Consider the following 18,820-nt stretch of genomic DNA (forward strand, 5'->3'; position numbering starts at 1 on the left):
TTGCTTGTAAATAAGTTTAAATGTCTGGAGACAATTATAAAATGTAGCATGTAACCATAGCTTTGAAGTATGAATTAGTTAATTAATGGCTATAGTTCTGAGTATGCAGTTGGTCAATAAAGCACAATTTTCACATAAAGTCATAATTAAAAGAGCAGGAAAGAGAGAGCCATGACGGTTCTGCAAGCTCTTTGAATGGCCACCCATGTGGAAGGAGGACACACCTACAGTGCAGGTCACGTACCAACACCTTATTACCTTACCACTAATATGTCTTTATCATATTATGCTTTAAATTTAGTATGAAGAAATCAGTAATGCCCCATATTTTAAGATCAGACTTACATTTCACTCTACACCAAATATAGCCTAGAAATTTTCCCCCCTAACCAGAATGAAAAGTCATAGATTTACATGTCACAAGTTACTTAAAAGGCCACAATTGACTGGAAAAGGCCATTAGAATGATGTCTACAGACCTGACACAAACACACTTCTGTTCCGGTGTCCTCCTCTTTGGTATGAATTACTGAACTTGGGAAATGTTGAGAGATAGAAAATGCACTTTCTAATTGGAGAATGCCGTCACCTTAGCTCAGCCTTGCTTTGAATTCTGGGGTTGTGGGCAGTGCTAAATCGCTGTCATTAATGGCCTAGAGAACCAGGCTCTCATCTCTTCCCTAGTGGCCATGAGGAAAGACCCAGTGGATTGAAAATTTGACCTAGCCACATCAGGAAGTACAGATTGCCCCAATTTCAATCCAGAGTGAATGGGAGAGAGCAAAAGTAAGGAGAACTCTGGGACCAGTAGAACATTTAGCAACTGACCTGCTTTTGAATATGACTTTATTACTTAATTTGATTCATCAGGAAACAATAGGGAAAATGAAAATAGGAGAAACAAAGACTACTTTTATGCTATATTTTGTGGTAAATATGCTAGGCAAGGCCTTGTTTTCTTTGCAAGCAAAAATATCCCATAGATGTATCTTACTTATACAATCTTTGCATGACCGTGCATAATTCCCTATAACATATTACCTGGGCCCCCACCCCAGCCACAACTTGAAGGCCACCCACTGCAGATGCCCTGCCAAGGGCAGGAAGTCTGTCTCCAAGCATCAAAGACTCAATAGTCATCCAAAGAACATGCCCCAGAGCATCATAACCTGAGGCATCATTAATTACCAGGATGATTCAGGGATTTTAATTCCCAAGGGTGGTTTAAATCAGGTGTAAAATACTCACAGAACCTTCCTTGGTCCCCAGAAAGCTAAGGAATAACAAGAGAAAACAGACTCTTTACCCTTTAATGTTATAAATACAGGTTTGTTGGTGGGCAACACAGAAACCAAGCCTTCCAGTGAGACATGAAGGAGCCTGTTTGTCCACTTGGAAATACTCTAAGTGGATGCTTCCTTGGCATTGGGAATCCTGACTTTCCAATAGGGTGGGTAAGTTGCATGTACTTATAAGGCTGTCACAACAAAAACTACGAGGCAGCCAAGAGAGGAGTATCAGTTTTAAAAGAGGACAGGGCTATCAGACAGGTGTGCTTTTCTTCTCAGAGAAGTAAACAGGGAAGAGCTGGTTGACTCTTATTTGGAAAAGCTGGGATTGTTTGTCATGGCATTAGTTTATGAGGAAACAATAACAGGAACCTGATAAACTCATGAAGGCTCTGACATTGCATACAAAATTTTGCATGAATGAAACTTCCTAGGAACAGATGATTAGCTTTCATCAGATTCTCAAAGTTGTTCATGTGCCCCTTCCTTCCCTGGAGCTAAGAATATTTCTTAAGTTAGTCGACAAAGTTGTTTGACATGTTGAAGCAATGAATACTGAAACACAAAACAACATTCTGAACTATCAAAGGTTGACAGTATCAGCTAAACAACAACAAAAGGTTAAAAGTGCCTGAAAGAACTAAGAAAAGGCATGACCAAACTCACCCTAATATGCCTAAACTTTTCTCATAGGTGTTCAAATTAGAAAAAAGAGAAAAATCATGAAATGAATACACTCTGAGGAATCATAAATGGGGAGGTGGTATAGCTTAAGCTGAGAGCTCTGGAATCAGCCTATCTGGTTTCAAATCCTGACACATTTACTTTATCTGCTTTATGAATTTAGAAAAACTACTGCATATATCTGTGTCTCAGGTTTTTTCACTAAAAATTGAGGGAAATAATTATATTAAATAAAATAATGTATGTAAAATAGAATCTTGGTACACTAAATATGTTCAATCACTACTTATTAAGTTTGAGAATAACTAAATTACAATACTCAGTGTTTTGTTTTTTTAAAGGAGCCATTAGTTTTCTCTTAGGTAGAATATTATAAATCAAATGTTTATTATTATAGATTTATTTTTTTTTGTTTTTCATGGAATTTGTCATCAGGTCTAGGTATTGTCTAAGAACTAATACACTAAATGTTGATGTTATCAACAAGCTTCAATCTCAGTTACCCTTGAGAAAGGGGCAGAAAAACATCTCCTTTGGAGAAATGATGAATAAATATTTAGCTAATGGAAGAGAAAATTTTTTTAATCTGGAAACTTGAAAGCATTAACCATGTTTTAGAAATTTCAGAGGCAAATGTACCATTGTATCATTACAGCTAACTTGGTAAAAATCTATCATGCAAAAGCTGTTGAATAAGGCTCGAGTCTGCCCACTGGGTTCTTGGGTTCTTGCGTTCTTCCATAGTTATTACACCATTCCAGCTACTAAACTAGACCAGTTATAACTTGAAGTGAGGACAGTTATACAGACAGTCCCTGACTTACAATTATTCAACTTAACATTTTTCAACTTGGCAGTACTGAGAAAGCAATACGCCTTTAGTAGAAACAGTACTTTGAAAATGATCTTTCTGAGAGTTCCTGCCAAAATGGAGGCATAAGTAGAAACCCCTTGCTTCCTCACACAACCAAAAGGAGGATGACAACCCATCTAAAATCAATAAGCAACCCGAAATGCCAGAAAATCAAAGTGCGTGAAACTCCAACAACCCTGGAATGAAAGAAACAGTCAAACAGAACAACCAGACTAGCGAGGCAGCAGATGGAGATAAACTTCCATGAGGCTGCAGACTGTGGAGGCGGGGCTGGCTGCCCTGAGGTAGCAAGCTGCATGGCAGGGGCTGACTTAAGGGGCAACTGAGACTCAAAGGTGGCTGTGGGCTATGGCGGTTGCTGCAGTGGGAGAAACTCCCAGTCTCACATGAGAGAGATGACTGAAAAGTGGGCTAGAGATGAGCAGGCAAGCTGCAAGTTCCTCTCTAGCCCCTCCCCCAGAGGCAACAACAGAGTGCAGCAGGGAGGTTTGCCCCAACCAAATGAACACCTAAGGCCCCTCCCCCTCACAACTTAACTGGGGCCACAAACACAGAAATTGAGCCAAAATGAAAGAACAGAGAAAAACCTCAGAAAGAGAGCTAAGCCATGAGGATATAGCCAACTTCTCTGATGGAGAATTTAAAGCCCTGGTAATCAAAATGCTCACAGAACTGATTGAGCTTGGTTGAAAAATGAAAGAACAAATGGAAGATACCCAAAATGAAATAAAGCAAAATATTCAATAAACCAACACTGACAGGAAGGAAACAAGGACTCAAAGCAATGATTTTGAACAAAAGGAAGAAGTATACATCCAACCAGAACAGAATGAAGAAATAAGAATTCAAAAAAGTGAAGAGACTCTTGCAAAACTCTGGGACAACCTGAAACATTCCAACATCGAAATTATAGGGGAGCTGAAAGAACAACAGCAAGAAATTGAAAACTTATTCGAACAAATAATGAAGGAGAACTTCCCCAATCTGGTGAAGGAAATAGACTTCCAGGAAGTCCAGGAAGCCCAGAGAGTCCCAGAGAAGTTGGACCCAAAGAGGAACACACCAAGGCACATCATCAGTAAGTTACCCAAGATTGAAGAGAAAGAGAAAATTCTTAAAGAAGCCATGGGAAAGGAGAGAGTTACCTACAAAGGAGTGCCTGCCCATAAGGCTATCAGCTGATTTCTCAAAAGAAACCTTGCAGGCAAGAAAGGGCTGGAAAGAAGTATTTGAAGTCATGAAAGGCAAGGATCTATAACCAAGATTACTCTATCCAGCAAAGCTATCATTTAGAATGGAAGGGAAGATAAAGTGCCTCCCAGATAAGGTCAAGTTAGAAGAGTTCATCATCACCAAGCCAATATTATATGAAATGTTGAAGGGACTTATCTAAGAAAAGGAAGATCAAAAATATGAACAGTAAAATGGCAACAAACTCACAGCAATCAACAAGTGAACCTAAAAAATAATAGAAAGAAAAACAATGAAAAGAAAAACTAAGCAAACAACTAGAACAGGAACAGAATCAGAGAAATGGGCACCACATGCAGGGTTTTCAGTGGGGAGGGGGAGAGGAAGAATAGTGGGGAAAGGTACAGGGAAGAAGAAGCATAATTGGTAGGCATAAAATAGATGGGAGAGATAAAAAATGGTATAGGAAATAGAGAACTCAAAGAACATATATGTACAACCCATGGACATGAACTAAGTGGTGGGGGGGATGCAGGAAGGTTGGGGTGGAGGGGTGATAAGGGAGGTAAAAGTGGGAAAACTAATAGCATGATCAATAAAATGTAATTTAAAAAAAGAAATTGATCTTTCCTAGGCTGGTAATATGTAGTACAATATTCTCTTGTGATGAGAGGCAGTGGCAGCAAGCTGCAGCTCCTAGTAGTACATGCCATCACAAGGGGAACAGCAGGTACTGTACAGAACACTGCGTTGCCAGCATTTTTTCAATATTGTGTTTTTTTGTTTTTGCATTCCATCCTGTCTACAGAATGTGAGTCTGTGTCATCTGCTTCTGGTAAGAATAGGAAGGCAATTAATAAGTGTTCTGAGCACATTTAAGGTAGGCTAGGCTAATGTTTGGTAGGTTCGGTGTATTAAATGCATGTTAACCGACAATATTTTCAACTTAAAATGGGTTTGTTAGGATGTAACCCCACTGTAAGTCAAGGAGCATCTGGAGCAGGAAGACTTGAATTCAGAAGAATGTTTTCATGCCTATGGATAACAAAGAATCCAGAGCAACATATATTTTACAGAGTAAGATTATGTCCGTGCCTGAAGATCTCAAGGTTTGGTTTTGTTTTAAGCTATTGCTGAAAGAGATAAGACTCCAACAAAACAGATTTCATCTTTCATAAGCCAGGTGTGTCATAAATGCCCTTACTTCAGAGATTTCTTACCACTGCCTGAGATGAGCTAGTCTGAACATCTTAGGCACCTAAGCCTGCTGCTCCTATCCCCAGCCATAATGATACACCTTTCCCAAATAAGCATCCTTTTTAACCCTTGCTGTTACCTATTTTTCTCTCCCTGAATGATCTCACTAATTCCCACAGTTTTTACATCCCTAGCCAGTGTTCCTACTGACATCTTTTTCTCTTCAGTCCATTTTGCATGTACTGCCAACTTAACTCCCCAAAAGCTGAGCCCTAGTCAAGTCATTCTACTGCTCAAATCTCTATTGATTGGGTCTACATTCAGTAGTTATTAAAATCTTCCTAGCACACAAAACTCTTAACAATATGGCATACCCTATTCCCACCCAGTTTGTCACTAATCTCTTTCATATATACTTGCCTTTACCCCCCAAAATGCTCAGTCCCCAAACATGCTCTGAGCTGTTTTGATTCAACTCCTTGAGCAATTGTCCCCTCCCAAAATGCTCTCCTTTAATCCAGCTCCCACATTTTGAGGTTCTTTTCATCTTCCAATGGTAATCTCAGTTCATTTCAAAGGCTGCCTGCTCGCTACCAAATACAGACATGCATTTCTAGTCACCCTATCACTCACAGGCAGTACTATCTTCAAGTCCAGACAAAGGGGACCCTGCCTTGGCCACATTCTTTAAGGCAATTCTGGACCTCTTTCTACTCACCCCACCCCATGGGATAAGTGCCCAGCTAGAGCACCTTGTATCCACCCTTTATAGACCATCATCCTGAAAATAGGACCCTAAAATTCCTGCCCAAGTGGCCCCTCACTCACTCCCAGAGTCTGTAAGAGTCTCTTTCCCAGATCACCTTTGTAAGGGAGAACCACACTGCTGGTGTTCACACACCCAGGCCTTAAGAGTAGCCAAGGGATAGCTGTTGGCAGGGGCTGAGCAGAGCATGTACCTGCAGGCTGCCATCTCCACACGTCTGCAGTCATGAGTGTGGACTGGAGACAGGTTATCTTCACCACCTCATTCCAGCATGAAGTCTAAGAATTCCAGGTGTTCTACCTTCCAAATTATTATAAGGTATATTTGTTAAGTGGGGGAGGATAGAACATATTTCATTCTCTTTATTTTTGTAATTGTGCATATAAGGCATATGATGTGCAGGCCTCCATTTGCTGTTCTTGCCCAATGTCCAAGGTAAGCTTTTTTCTAGGGAGCCAATGCTTCACTACACCAGGTGTTTGCAGTTCTTTAATGCCTTGTCTTTCCAAATATCAGTTACATTGCACAGCATGTGTATATCCTCTCTGTTTATGATGCCTGAGAGTCTCCTAGTACTTGAAGAATCCCTTAAGAAATTGAAAGGTAAAAACTGCCACCATTGTCATTTTTTTAATATTGCTCTGGAAGTACTAGCCACTACTAATAGATAAGAGAAAGGAATGAAAGATACTATATACAAGTAAGGGAGGAAATTCATATCCCTTTTACATTATATGAATTTGTATTTGAGGAACCCAAGAGAGTCATCTTTTAAAAATAGTTAAATGATAGGAAAATAGTTACAAAGGTAATTTATAAAAATCTGCCCTGACTCATATGGCTCATTGAGTTGGTTGTTTTTCCACAAACCAAAAGGATGCCAGTTCAATTCCTGGTCAGGAAATACATGTGGATTAGGGGCATGAGAGAGGCAACCAATCAGTGTTGCTCTCACACATCGATGTTTCTCTCCCACTCATTCTCCTTCCCTCCCCTTTCTCTAAAATTGAATAAGTAAAATCTTTTAAAAATTGATTTATACAACCCAGTAACTCTCCTATGTGTAAATATTACTTAATGCACAAAGTGTAAAGAAAAAGATTTCATTTACAATAGTTACAAAAAGATAAAGTATCTGTCAATAGACTTTGAAGAAATATGTAGGGATGTTTATCTGTAAAGTTTAAAAACCTTAAAATTCTATTTAGGAAAGTCTTTAATAAATAAAATACAACATGCCTTAGTTTTAGAAAAGGAGATTTAATTGTAAAGATGTCAGTTCTCCTTAAGAACATAATAAATTCATAGCATTTTGAATACAAACAGGATTTTTGGAGGGGAAGTAATTCAATGAAATTCCAACATTCATCTGGAAAAATACACATGTCAAATAATCATAAAATTTGCCACCAGATTTTAAAATTAAATTGTATGTATAAATAAAATGTTTGGCTCTTGTTCTAGAAGAGACTGCAAAGAAAAAGAATCAGAAATTGATCCAACTAGTTGTGTTGTATCTATCAGTAGATGAGTAGATAAAACAACTAGGGGAGAATTACACGATGGAATACTACTAGGCCAGAAAAAGGAGAAAATTTTACCCTTTGTGACAGCATGGATGGACCTAGAGAATATTATGCTAAATGAAATAAGCCAGTCAGAAAAAGACAAATACTATATGATTTCACTCATATATGGAATCCAATAAACAAAGTGAACTAACAAGCAAAATGGAGACAGGCTCATAGATAGCAAGAAGACAGCCATGGAGGGAAAGGTTAGGGAATGGAGGGATTAAGTGAAAGGGACTAGTTGTCTTTTACTGTATGATAAGGCTAGAGTTTTAAATCAACCGAATCATCTGTAAATTAATTCACCATTAAATGGCATTAGCATACCTGGCAAGCTATTTGAAGAAATAATTATAAAGAGTTGATTACCTGATTCCTTATTTTAAAATTAAACTCCAGATAGATCAAAGATTTATGTAAATGTAAACATTTACATAAGATTTGATGTAATGTAAAAAGTGAAATCCAGTAAACCTCTAGAATGGAACAAGAAATATTTTTAAAATAATTTTAAATTGAAGACTTATCTAAACATGTCACAAAAATGAAAATTTGAAAAGAAAAAGACTGCTATACTTGACACCAGACCATTTTAAAATTTACTGCATAGCACGAAGAAAAATTACCATATCAATATTAAGTGACAAACCAAAACAATTCACAATGCATGTGTGAAACAGCTGGCTCATTTCCTTAACAAAAGAATCTCATTCATGTGTGGAATCTAATGAATGAATTGAACTAACAAGCAAAATAGAGAAAGACTCATACACAGAGAGCAGGAGGACAACTCTGGTGGTGGGGTTGGGGTAGAGGGATCAAGCTAAAAGGAGAAAGAACTCATTGACAAGGTCAACAGTGTAGTGACTGTGCAGGGAAGGATGCAGGTGAAAGAGGATGTAAGGGGGATAAATGGTAATGGAAAACATACAATAAAACAGAGTCCCTGTAAATAAGGTACTCAGAAAACCAATGACATAATAAAAGATTAGCAAAGGCACTGACTAATCACAGAAAAAGAAATACACATGCAAATAAATATTTGAAAATGGCTAACCACTACTCATAATTTTTTAAAAACAAACAAATCAGGAGGGCATGAGTTACCAATATTCACCCTCACAGTGGCAAAGGTTTAAAATTTGATAAAACTGGGTTTGTGACAAAATCAGTATTCTTGTACAATATTGTTGGGAGGATGATTTTGTGCAATTTACTTGAAGGTAATTATGTCAATCTCCATCAAAAGAGAAAATGACTGAGCTCAGAATTTCCTGGGTCTGTCTTAGAAGAATAAAGCCCATTGGCTAATGGCAGCCTTTAACCACCGGGAGTGTGAAGCCCAATTTTTGTCATCTAGTACTAGAACAGAGGCAAGAAGCCTTTGTTTTTAAGTAACTACTCATTTTGCAGCCATATTTTTTTCTTTTTCCAACAAGAAATAGAACAAAATGGCCAGAGACAATCGTACTACAGTGACAGAATTTGTTCTCATGGGATTCACAGACCGCCCTGAGCTTCAGCTTCCACTCTTTGTGGTATTCCTGTTGATTTATCTCATCACCCTGCTCGGAAACCTTGGCATGATACTGCTCATCAAGGTGGATTCCAGGCTCCACACTCCCATGTACTATTTCCTTAGACATCTGGCATTCATTGACATTTGTTACTCATCTTCCATTGGGCCCAAAATGCTGCAAAATTTATTGGTGAAGAAAAAAACCATCTCCTTTTTGGGCTGTTTTGCCCAGCTGTACTTCTCCAGTGCCTTTGCCACTACTGAATGCTTCCTCTTGGCCACAATGGCCTATGACCGCTACATGGCTATCTGCAATCCCCTGATTTACTCAGCCATTATGACTCGGCGGGTCTGCAAGGAGTTGGTGGTAGGGGTCTACACCTATGGCTTCCTAAACTCTGTGATGCAGACAATTCTGACTTTCCAGTTGTCTTTCTGCGACTCGAACGTCATCCACCATTTCTACTGTGCCGACCCCCCTCTCCTTGCCCTCTCTTGCTCAGACACCCGCAACAAAGAAAAGCAGCTCTTGATCTTCTCAACAGTCAACCTCACTGGGTCCCTCCTGACTGTCCTCATCTCCTACATTTGCATCCTCTCTTCCATCATAAAAATCCAGTCTTCTGAAGGCAAGTGCAAAGCATTTTCTACCTGTGCCTCTCACCTCACTGTGGTCACCATCTTCTATGGAACATTGTTTTTCATGTACCTGCGGCAACCTAAAGCAAGGAATTCACGGAAGTACAACAAAGTGGTCTCTGTGTTTTATAGTCTTGTGATTCCCATGCTCAACCCCCTAATCTATAGCCTGCGGAACACAGAAGTAAAGGACAGCCTGAAAAAGATGATAGAGGGCAAAGGGTTACAGTGAGTGAGTTCTCAGAATCTACCATTGGGAAAGTAGGATAACCTGACATGGTGTGAACACTGTGATTGAAATTCAACAGGCCAGTTGTTATCTAATCAGGAAGCAAACTGTCAATCCCATTGGGATATTTTAATGACCAAAAAGTACTAGGCCACTCGTTTGACATGGTAATGTTTAGTCCAGGCAATTATCATAGACTAATCAGAATTTATAAGCTAGAGTGCTGATAACTATGTCCTTCATATGTTGAAAATGAAATGACTTACTCCAAGTTAGGTAATAATATGTGCTCCAAAATAAAAAAATATTTTTAAAAGCAACCTTCTGGGTGAAACTGTAAATTAATGAAGCTGGGTACCAAACCCACACATGAGTATCTATATTGTTAGAAACGTTTTTCAGCTTGAAACAGACTATGTAGTAGCAAATCATTTGTTATTCTTAAAAACATACTGCTATGGCTAGTGGTTAAATTTCATAAAAAGCTTATGTAATCTAAATATAGTTGAAATACTGCATGCTTAAAATAAGCAATAGAAAAATAGTATTAGAGCAATAAAAAGGGAGGAAAGAATTTAAAAACTGTGAGTTAGTTAAATGCCTTTGTTTAGGAAAGAAAGTTTAATTAGAACAGATAAAGAGTGTTTAGGGTATTTTTAGAGATGTTGAAGGGGTCATTTATTCAACAGCCAGGATTTAGTTTTTATAGTCTCCGAGAAGTGCAGCTACAGTGACTTTCAGGGGACAGGGTAAGAGAGAGAAGGGGAGTCATACATGAACTTAGGGAAAGAGAAGTAAGGAGCAAAAGAAAGGGAAAGAGCCGAGAGCTTCCTGAATAACCAGGCAGAGTATGCATGTTTCTGAGAGATGAAATTACTGTCTTAAATAATTTGAATGACCTAGAGGAATACTTTAGTTTTGTAACATTTTCCACGTATTTTCATTCTGTTTTCTCAGGTCTGTTATAACAACTTTCTTGGAGATAAATCTATATAAGTTCTTGCTGTTTGTGGGGATAGGTGAAAGAAAAATCTCAATTTTTTAAATTTAGGTGGAAATACAAATACTCCATGGTTTTTCTAAGTCTCAACTCTAATACTTCTTTTAAAAATAATTCATAAGACACATACACATTTGTCACAAATCATTTGATTTTTTTTTTGCAAAAATCAGATTGTTTTCAAGTGTGATTACTATTTTGACCTTTTATTTTAATGGCAAAGAACATATATCACCAATCAACTATAAATAAGTTCAAAATTAAGGAAGAGGAGTTCCAGCCAAGATGGAGACGTAGGTAGAAACACTTCACTTCCTTGCACAACCAAAAGGAGTATAATAACCAATCTAAAATCAATAAACAAACCCCAAGCACCACAAAATCAAACTGCATGGGACTCCTACAACCAAGGAGTTAAAGAAAAAAATCAACCAGAAAGACTAAACTGGTGCACCAAGACAAAGAAATATGTACCAAATGAAAGAACAGAGAAAAGCCTCAAAAAGAGAACTAAGCAAGGAGGGAATGCCATCCTATCTGATGGAGAATTTAAAGCCCTGGTAATCAAAACGCTCACAGATCTGATTGAGCTGGGTTGAAAAATAAAACAACAAATGAAGGTTACCCAAAGTGAAATAAAGGAAATGATTCAGGGAACCAACACAGACAGGAGGGAAACCAGGACTCAAAGCAATTATTTGGAACAAAAGGGAAAAATAAACATCCATCCAGAACAAAAGGAAGAAACAAGAACTCAAAAAAGTGAAGAGACTCTTAAAAACCTTTGGGATAACCTGAAATATTCCAATATCCAAATTACAAGGGTGCCAGAAGGAGAAGAACCACAGCAAGTAATTGAAAACTTATTTGAATAAATAATGAAGGAAAACTTCCCCAGTCTGGTGAAGGAAATAAACTTCCAGGAAGTCCAGGAAGCCCAGAGATCCCAAAGAAGTTGGACCCAAGGAGGAACACACCAAGGCACATCATCAGTAAGTTACCCAAGATTGAAGAGAAAGAGAAAATTCTTAAAGAAGCCAGGGGAAAGGAGAGAGTTATCGACAAAGGAGTGCCTGCCCATAGCCTATCAGCTGATTTCTCAAAAGAAAACTTGCAGGCAAGAAGGGGCTGGAAAGAAGTAATTGAAATCAGGAAAGGCAAAGACCTCCATCTGAGATTGTTCTATCTGGCAAACCTATCATTTAGAATGGAAGGGAAGATAAAATGTTTCCCAGATAAGGTCAAGTTAAAGGAGTTCATCATCACCAAGCCATTATTCTATGGAATGTTAAGGGACTTATCTAAGAAAAGGAAGATCAAAAATATGAACAGTAAAATGACAACAAACTCAGAACTATCAATAAATGAAACTAAAACAAAGAAAAACAAAAACTAAGTGAACAACTAGAACAGGAACAGAATCAGAGAAACGGGCATCACATGGACAGATTTCAGTGGGGAGGGGGAAGGGAGGAATAGCAGGAAGGAAAGGTAAAGGGAAGAAGAAGCATAATTAGTAGGCATAAACTAGATGGGAGAGATAAAAAATGGTATAGGAAACAGGACTCAAAGAACTTACATGTACAACCCATGGACATGAATTAAGTGGGGGGAAGGAGAATGCTGGAGGGTTGGGGGACAGTGCAGAGGGGCTAAAGGGGTAAGGTGGGAAAACTGTAATAGCATAACCAATAAAATGTTTTAAAAATTAATCAAGAAACTAAGGGGTTCCTTTTACTGCCAAATATGGCGTTTAGTTTATTGTTTTATTGCTGCTTGTCATCCAGTAATTCAGAAAAAGTTAAATATTTATAACTTTTCTTACATAAGTCAGAAACCTTCATGGAGACTTCAGTTACAAACTGTATTCCTAAACAGCTGTGGAGGGGGTGCTGGCTGTGTTTAAAATGAAAGATAATACCAGAGGAACAGAGTGAGGAAAGGTATAAAACAAACCCAGGAGGTAGGGGAGTTTGCACAGATAAGAACAACAGCGGAGCAAAGTGAGAGGGACATGTAAGACATTATTAGACTGGAAGCTCCTTGTGACTTGGCAGATTATCACTCTGTACCCCAGGACCTACCACAGAACACATAGGGCATAACTGTTTGCTGAACCAAATTGAACTCTTCTCTTTTCATTCCCACTTCCAATGGCTAGGTGCACAAGAAGCCTAGTAATGGCCCTGTGGTTAGGAAGTAACCAAGAGAAGGCAGTTGCTAGGGTTATTACAGGAGGATTGGTTTTCAATACCCACCCCCAACAAGATTAACAAACTTAAGGCAGGAAGACATGTGAGGGCAACTACAGTGAAACCAGTGGAAGAGATGCATGTGGGTAGTTGGTATGTGTATTGGGAAGATGATGGTGGCCTGACTTGTCGATGGGCCATGACAGGCAAGGGGCCATGATTCTTCTGAGATAAAGAAAATGAGCAGGTACCAACATTTAGGTGAGAAATTATGTTTTCAATAAAAAAGACACATCCATTACTTAAATTCTTTTCCAACTATTTCCATGTCAGTTTAGTTTAGAAAGAGAAAATCAGTAGATATTACTTGTTTTAATGCATGCCTCTCAGCAGATGAGTTATACCCATGTTTTTAACAAGATATTTGGTCTAAGAGTGATTTCATCATTTCTTCAGTTCTTTTTAGAGGAAACTGAGCAAAATATGTCAAGGGACCCTCCGAGACACCCACCCGGAAGTTGAATGTGTGTGCTTTGTTCTGTGTGCTTCCTTGATTTCCCATAAAGCAAAGTAGAAAATTAAGAATGTTGTATTTATAGATTATGAAGGGTATAAGTCCATGTTATTCTAAGACAGAAAACTGTACTTGAACAACAATATAAATAAATAAATAAATAAATAAATAAAGACTGTTTCTGTCAATATTCATAACAACTTAATAGTTTTTCACCCCAAAATAGATAAAATGTATTGCGAATAAGTAAATGTTACCAAAGTAATGAGTTTTACCATTATTAGGTTTTAAAAGCCCAACATTTCATTGAAAGTCAAAATAAAACTTCTCCACATTTAAATAAAATGTAAATCCATCTTGAAGTAATCCTGAAAATGAATGTTATTTGCCAGCCATTCACCACATAAACAATGCCATTAAAAAAATCTGATAAACATGAAATATGCATATGTATACTACAAAACTCTATATTCATTTGCACATAAAATGCTGATTTTTTCATTCAGCTTAAATTTAGTTTTCTTATTTCTCCTTACTTAATACTCTTGTTTTGCCATGCTTAGAAACATGCCCAAAGAATTTCTGATGATGTTGAGCATAGAAAAGGAAATGTGAGAGGACAAATATCTATTCATTTTCTTTCATATTATTTGGTGTATGTAAGTATTTCAGAAACTTAAGAATTTTTTAAATCTCTAATGTGTGCCCTCAAGTTTTCAAGTCTGCCCTGGGTGAATAATTCTAACATTCTTGGAGAGCAAGGTGGAATAGAAAAATGTTAATTAAGTGCTTTAGAGCAGCTCCCACCTGCAATTAAGTGATGCATCCACCAGAGAGATAGGGAACCACTGATGTCAGAACTTGGAAACTTTAGTCCCCTGCGAAAATAACAGATTTAGCTTATTTGTCTAAGCTCTTCTTTTTTTGCTGTAGAAATACAAACATGCTAAAAATAACTAGAACTTCCATCTCTGATAAGATAGGGCAAGTTGAAACAAAGCAAAGAAAGGTACTGTAGTTTTTATTTTTTAAAAAGTAAATAATCATCTCTTACTCCATTGCAGTACAATGGAGCAGTTTAACTGTCCTGACAGAGACAGTTTAACTGTCCTAACAGAGACAGTTTCTAGGCTTTATTTTGTAGTCTGAAAGAAAATGTTTTACTCCTACAAGCTCACTTGCTTTGCTTGGGTGTGTTGACCACTCTGGTACCTAGATACCTAAGGCACTGCAGCTTCTGGTTGCCTTGAAGACAGTTCTATTTGCTGACCATGCGGACTTGGTACAAGGAGCAGAGCTGGAACAGTGAGCCAGCCAAGCTGGAGCACTGTCTAGTCCACCTTGGGCTCACCCTCAGCTAGGACGCCACAGGACTGCAGTTTTCTCAGACTTGGGGAAGTGTAAGGAGAGCTCCTAAGCCCACCTCTGGGTTTCCCACAGAGGTTTTTATTGCATTTTCATTGCCTTCCTTTTCAAAAGAACCATTTTTAACTCTCCTTATCCCTATCATCTCCTGTTTCATCTGAAAGCCAATATCATGAATAACATATTACTTACCATTTGCCTTAGCAAAAGTAGCAACTAGCTTTCCATGGAATTCTTTTAGATGCAGAATTTAAATTAATGTAAAATTAATGTAATCATTGCCCTGGTTGGTGTGGCTCAGGTGGTTGGAGCATCATCTCATAAACTTAAAGATCATGGGCTTGATGCCTGGTCAGGGCACATGCCTGGGTTGTGGGTTTGGTCCAGGTCAGAGCACGTAAGAGGGGCAACGGATTGATGCTTCTTTCTTGCATTGTGTTTTTCTCCCTTTCCTTTCCTTCCCATTGCTCTAATATCAATAAGCATGTCCTCAGGTGAGGATAAAAAATTAATGTAATAATGGAGCAATAAATTAAAAGAAAACTCTAATGTTATTTATATCGAGGGAGTCATTCTTATAAAGGAATATTAAAAACATCTTTCACAATCATTGGACTGTCCTCTCCTTACATTTACCACAAATCACAGATGCATCTTCAAGTATTCACAGGCAGAAAATAACAACTCTATAGGCTTTAATCTAAGAGGACGGTTCTCTGGTTTGCTTTGACTAACTAGCTGTTAAAACACTGTCTGCTAAACTTTTATCTCCTGGTTTCTTCATATTTCCATGTAAATTAAATCGTGACATTCATGAAAAGAAGGCTAAGCCTGTGAAATCTCCTCACTAAATCTATAACGGATTTTGAGTAACATCTATACATCCATATTTGGGGACTGTGGAATAGACACCTGCCTGTCAGGCAAGTGAAGTCAATCATGCTGAGCCTGGGAAAATGTATGATCTGGGAGGTGACGATTTTGCTTACAAACTAAAAACCTGGCCTCAAAGAGCAGAGCTTCAAAGCCTGTAGCAGTGCTGGTGGTAAAGGAGGAGAGACTGGTTAGGGAACCCAAGGACTTAGCTTCAGTCTTAGGTCTGCTCTGAACCATGGTATTTTGTCCATCTGAGCCTTAGCTTTTTCATCTGGAATATAAAGAACATAATATCTTGAAGGGCTATTAAAGGATAAAAGAGTATAGGGTATGTCAAAGCATTCTATAAATATTTGAAAGTGTAAAGCTTTTATTTTAATAACCAGACTCTACCACTTCTGACTAGTATTAAACGTTCAGGGTCTTTGATTTGAAGCAAATATTTGGAAAATTCTTGCCTGAAAAATTTTATTTTTTTCCCAAAATACGGACATTTGCATATGTCTCCAATACTAAATTTCCTTGCTTTCATTTCAGCTGCTTGATTGGAAAACTTAGCCCATTTCCAGTTTACAGGAGATCCAGCCGCAGTGTCTGTAAGTCAGTGATTTGGAACATTTGAACAACATCTGAACCAGTGAAACATTTGGAACACAATGTCCCCTGCAAACACAGTTGCATGTGGTCTGCTCAGAAAAGACTGTCCAAGTCTTCTGAAATCATAATAAATCTCCACTGACATTTTTTTGACCTTGAACCACCACAGCTCACATTCTCACAAAACAAAATTCTGGTGTTCCAAGGCGAGCCACTAGGAACTTCTGTAGTTCTTACAACTACAGTTGTGAAAAGTAGCATTCTTTTCCTCAGGGCAGTGACTGCTCTGAACTTCTGCTGGTCTCACCCCAGCCTATCATGGACCAATTAGGAGTGAGCAGTTTGATGGGGCAGTGGGGGAAAGGGCTGTCTCATTCACTCTGTGCTCCTTTTTCTTGGCCTCTGCTTGCATGATCGATACGCATGGAAGAAGCTGAGAAGAAATAGCACAAGAGATTAGGTCCTGCAAAAGCCCCCTCCCTATCTTCTGTTCCCTCCAGTGCTCTCCACCCTCCAATAACTGGGCTGCTAGGATGGGAATCCCACCTCCTCTCTCACACTAGGGGCCTGAGATGTGAGGATCTGGAGCTGGCAGCAGGGTAGGAAGGAATGCAGAGGAGAGGTCTAGGGAGAAGCTGATGGCTCATTTCTCAGAGTCCATGGAGGTGCTAGCTGTTGCTTTACATCTTTGAAGAAGAGACTAAAATCTTTCAGGTACTGATAAATGCTACAGTAGATGCTCAATAAAAGTTAACTGAATCTTGTTTTAATCTTTCTCAATCTCGCTCTCCATCTCTTTCATACACACACACACACCCTCGTCATTGTCATCATCACATAAATGCTCTCTTGGGACCATGAGCTCAAAATCTGAATAATCAAATTGATCATCATTTTCTACTTCACAGCCAGCTTCTGCTTTTCACAGTTTTGTAGATGGCACTTTCCCTCAGTCACCTGGTTAAAAAAAATCAGTTACTTTTGACATCTCTTTTTTTATCTTCACATTTCACAGAGGAGAAAAGATTTATTCATTATTTATTCATTATCTGTTCATTAACACAAGATTTCTTGCATCACTCCCCTTTCTTTCCAGTCTTGTTACTCGCCTTATCATTACATTCAGGCTCCTGAACCTCCCTGTGTCTTTGCTTCTAATCTTCCCTCTCAAAGATCCTTGGTAGATTCAGATAAGTATGAGTATAGTGTATGATAATATCAGCTTTTTGGACCAGTGGATAAACAATGCATTTGTCAGTAAATTACTGCAAATTCAACCACAAACACACTTTCCGGAATATGTCTGACACCTAATATCAACATAAATTTAAGATTAATCTGATCTTAATGTAATAAGTAGAACCTTAAAAATACTTGAATAAAAGGTAGATGAATAGTTGCTAGTCTGGAAATAGGAAAAACCTTTCTAAGAAAAGAAATAAGGTCAGAAATTGTAATGAAAAGTTTGACAATTTAGATTATATCAAAAATTTTAATTTATATTATGGTAATCAGTAAATATAGGCAAACATCAAATGCTGAAAGTCACATGCATATGTGATAGAATTAATATGGACAAAAAATGAAGATAAGTTAATAAAAGGGCAGGACCAGATATGAACAGGCAACTCACAAAATAAGAAATATAAATGATCTAAAATATGCAACAGATGTCCAACTTCATTAATAATAAGCAAATACAAATTAGTGTAACAACAAGATCACTTTTCACCTATCAGGTTGGCAAAGATATTAAAGAATATTAACCTTGTGATACTGCAGGAAAAGAGACATGCTTATAGACAGCTTTTGAGAGTGTAAATTGGTATAAAATTTCCAAAGGGGGATCTGACAATATTCACCAAAAGCCTTTAATTGAATACCTTTTTGATCCAGCAATTTCCTTGATCAGAATTTATTCGTTTGAAAATACTCTAAAAATGTGCAAAGATATATGCATTTTGTAAGTTACTATAATAATGTTTATAACAGTAAAACATCAGTTGCCATATAAAGATATATCAGTAAAGGATTGATTAAACAAAGTAAGGAATAGTGATATAATAATATATAATGTCATAAGGCATCAATTAAAATAATGTATATATTTTTATTTTCATTAAAGTGTTCATGAAATATATAGAAAGGATTTCAAATTATGTATATAACATTTTATTTTTTAAAAATCATACATGTGAAGTATATAGGGATATACAGATTGCTGGTAGGGAGTGATTGGTGTTGGTCATTCCTAGGTGATAGAATACTGATTTCCTATTTTAGAAAAAAGCAAAAACAAAAAATAAGACATCAGTCC

General features: G+C 37.8%; 1 protein-coding gene across 1 annotated transcript; it reads left to right on the forward strand.

Annotated features, from left to right (window-relative positions):
• Positions 1–1,313: 1,313 nt before the first annotated feature.
• Positions 1,314–10,432, forward strand: LOC114498960 (olfactory receptor 1030-like). The gene is made up of 2 exons (XM_028514949.2): positions 1,314–1,450; positions 9,012–10,432. Exon 2 carries the CDS (start codon positions 9,024–9,026, stop codon positions 9,960–9,962), a length of 939 nt encoding a protein of 312 aa, XP_028370750.1. The 5' UTR covers positions 1,314–1,450; positions 9,012–9,023; the 3' UTR covers positions 9,963–10,432.
• Positions 10,433–18,820: the final 8,388 nt, after the last annotated feature.

Source organism: Phyllostomus discolor, chromosome 6 (genome assembly GCF_004126475.2).
Source record: "Phyllostomus discolor isolate MPI-MPIP mPhyDis1 chromosome 6, mPhyDis1.pri.v3, whole genome shotgun sequence".
Taxonomy (NCBI): domain Eukaryota; kingdom Metazoa; phylum Chordata; class Mammalia; order Chiroptera; family Phyllostomidae; genus Phyllostomus; species Phyllostomus discolor.

Coding starts and splice junctions, on each gene's coding strand:
- LOC114498960 (XM_028514949.2), top strand. CDS start 9,024: ATGGCCAGAGACAATCGTACTACAGTGACAGAATTTGTTCTCATGGGA.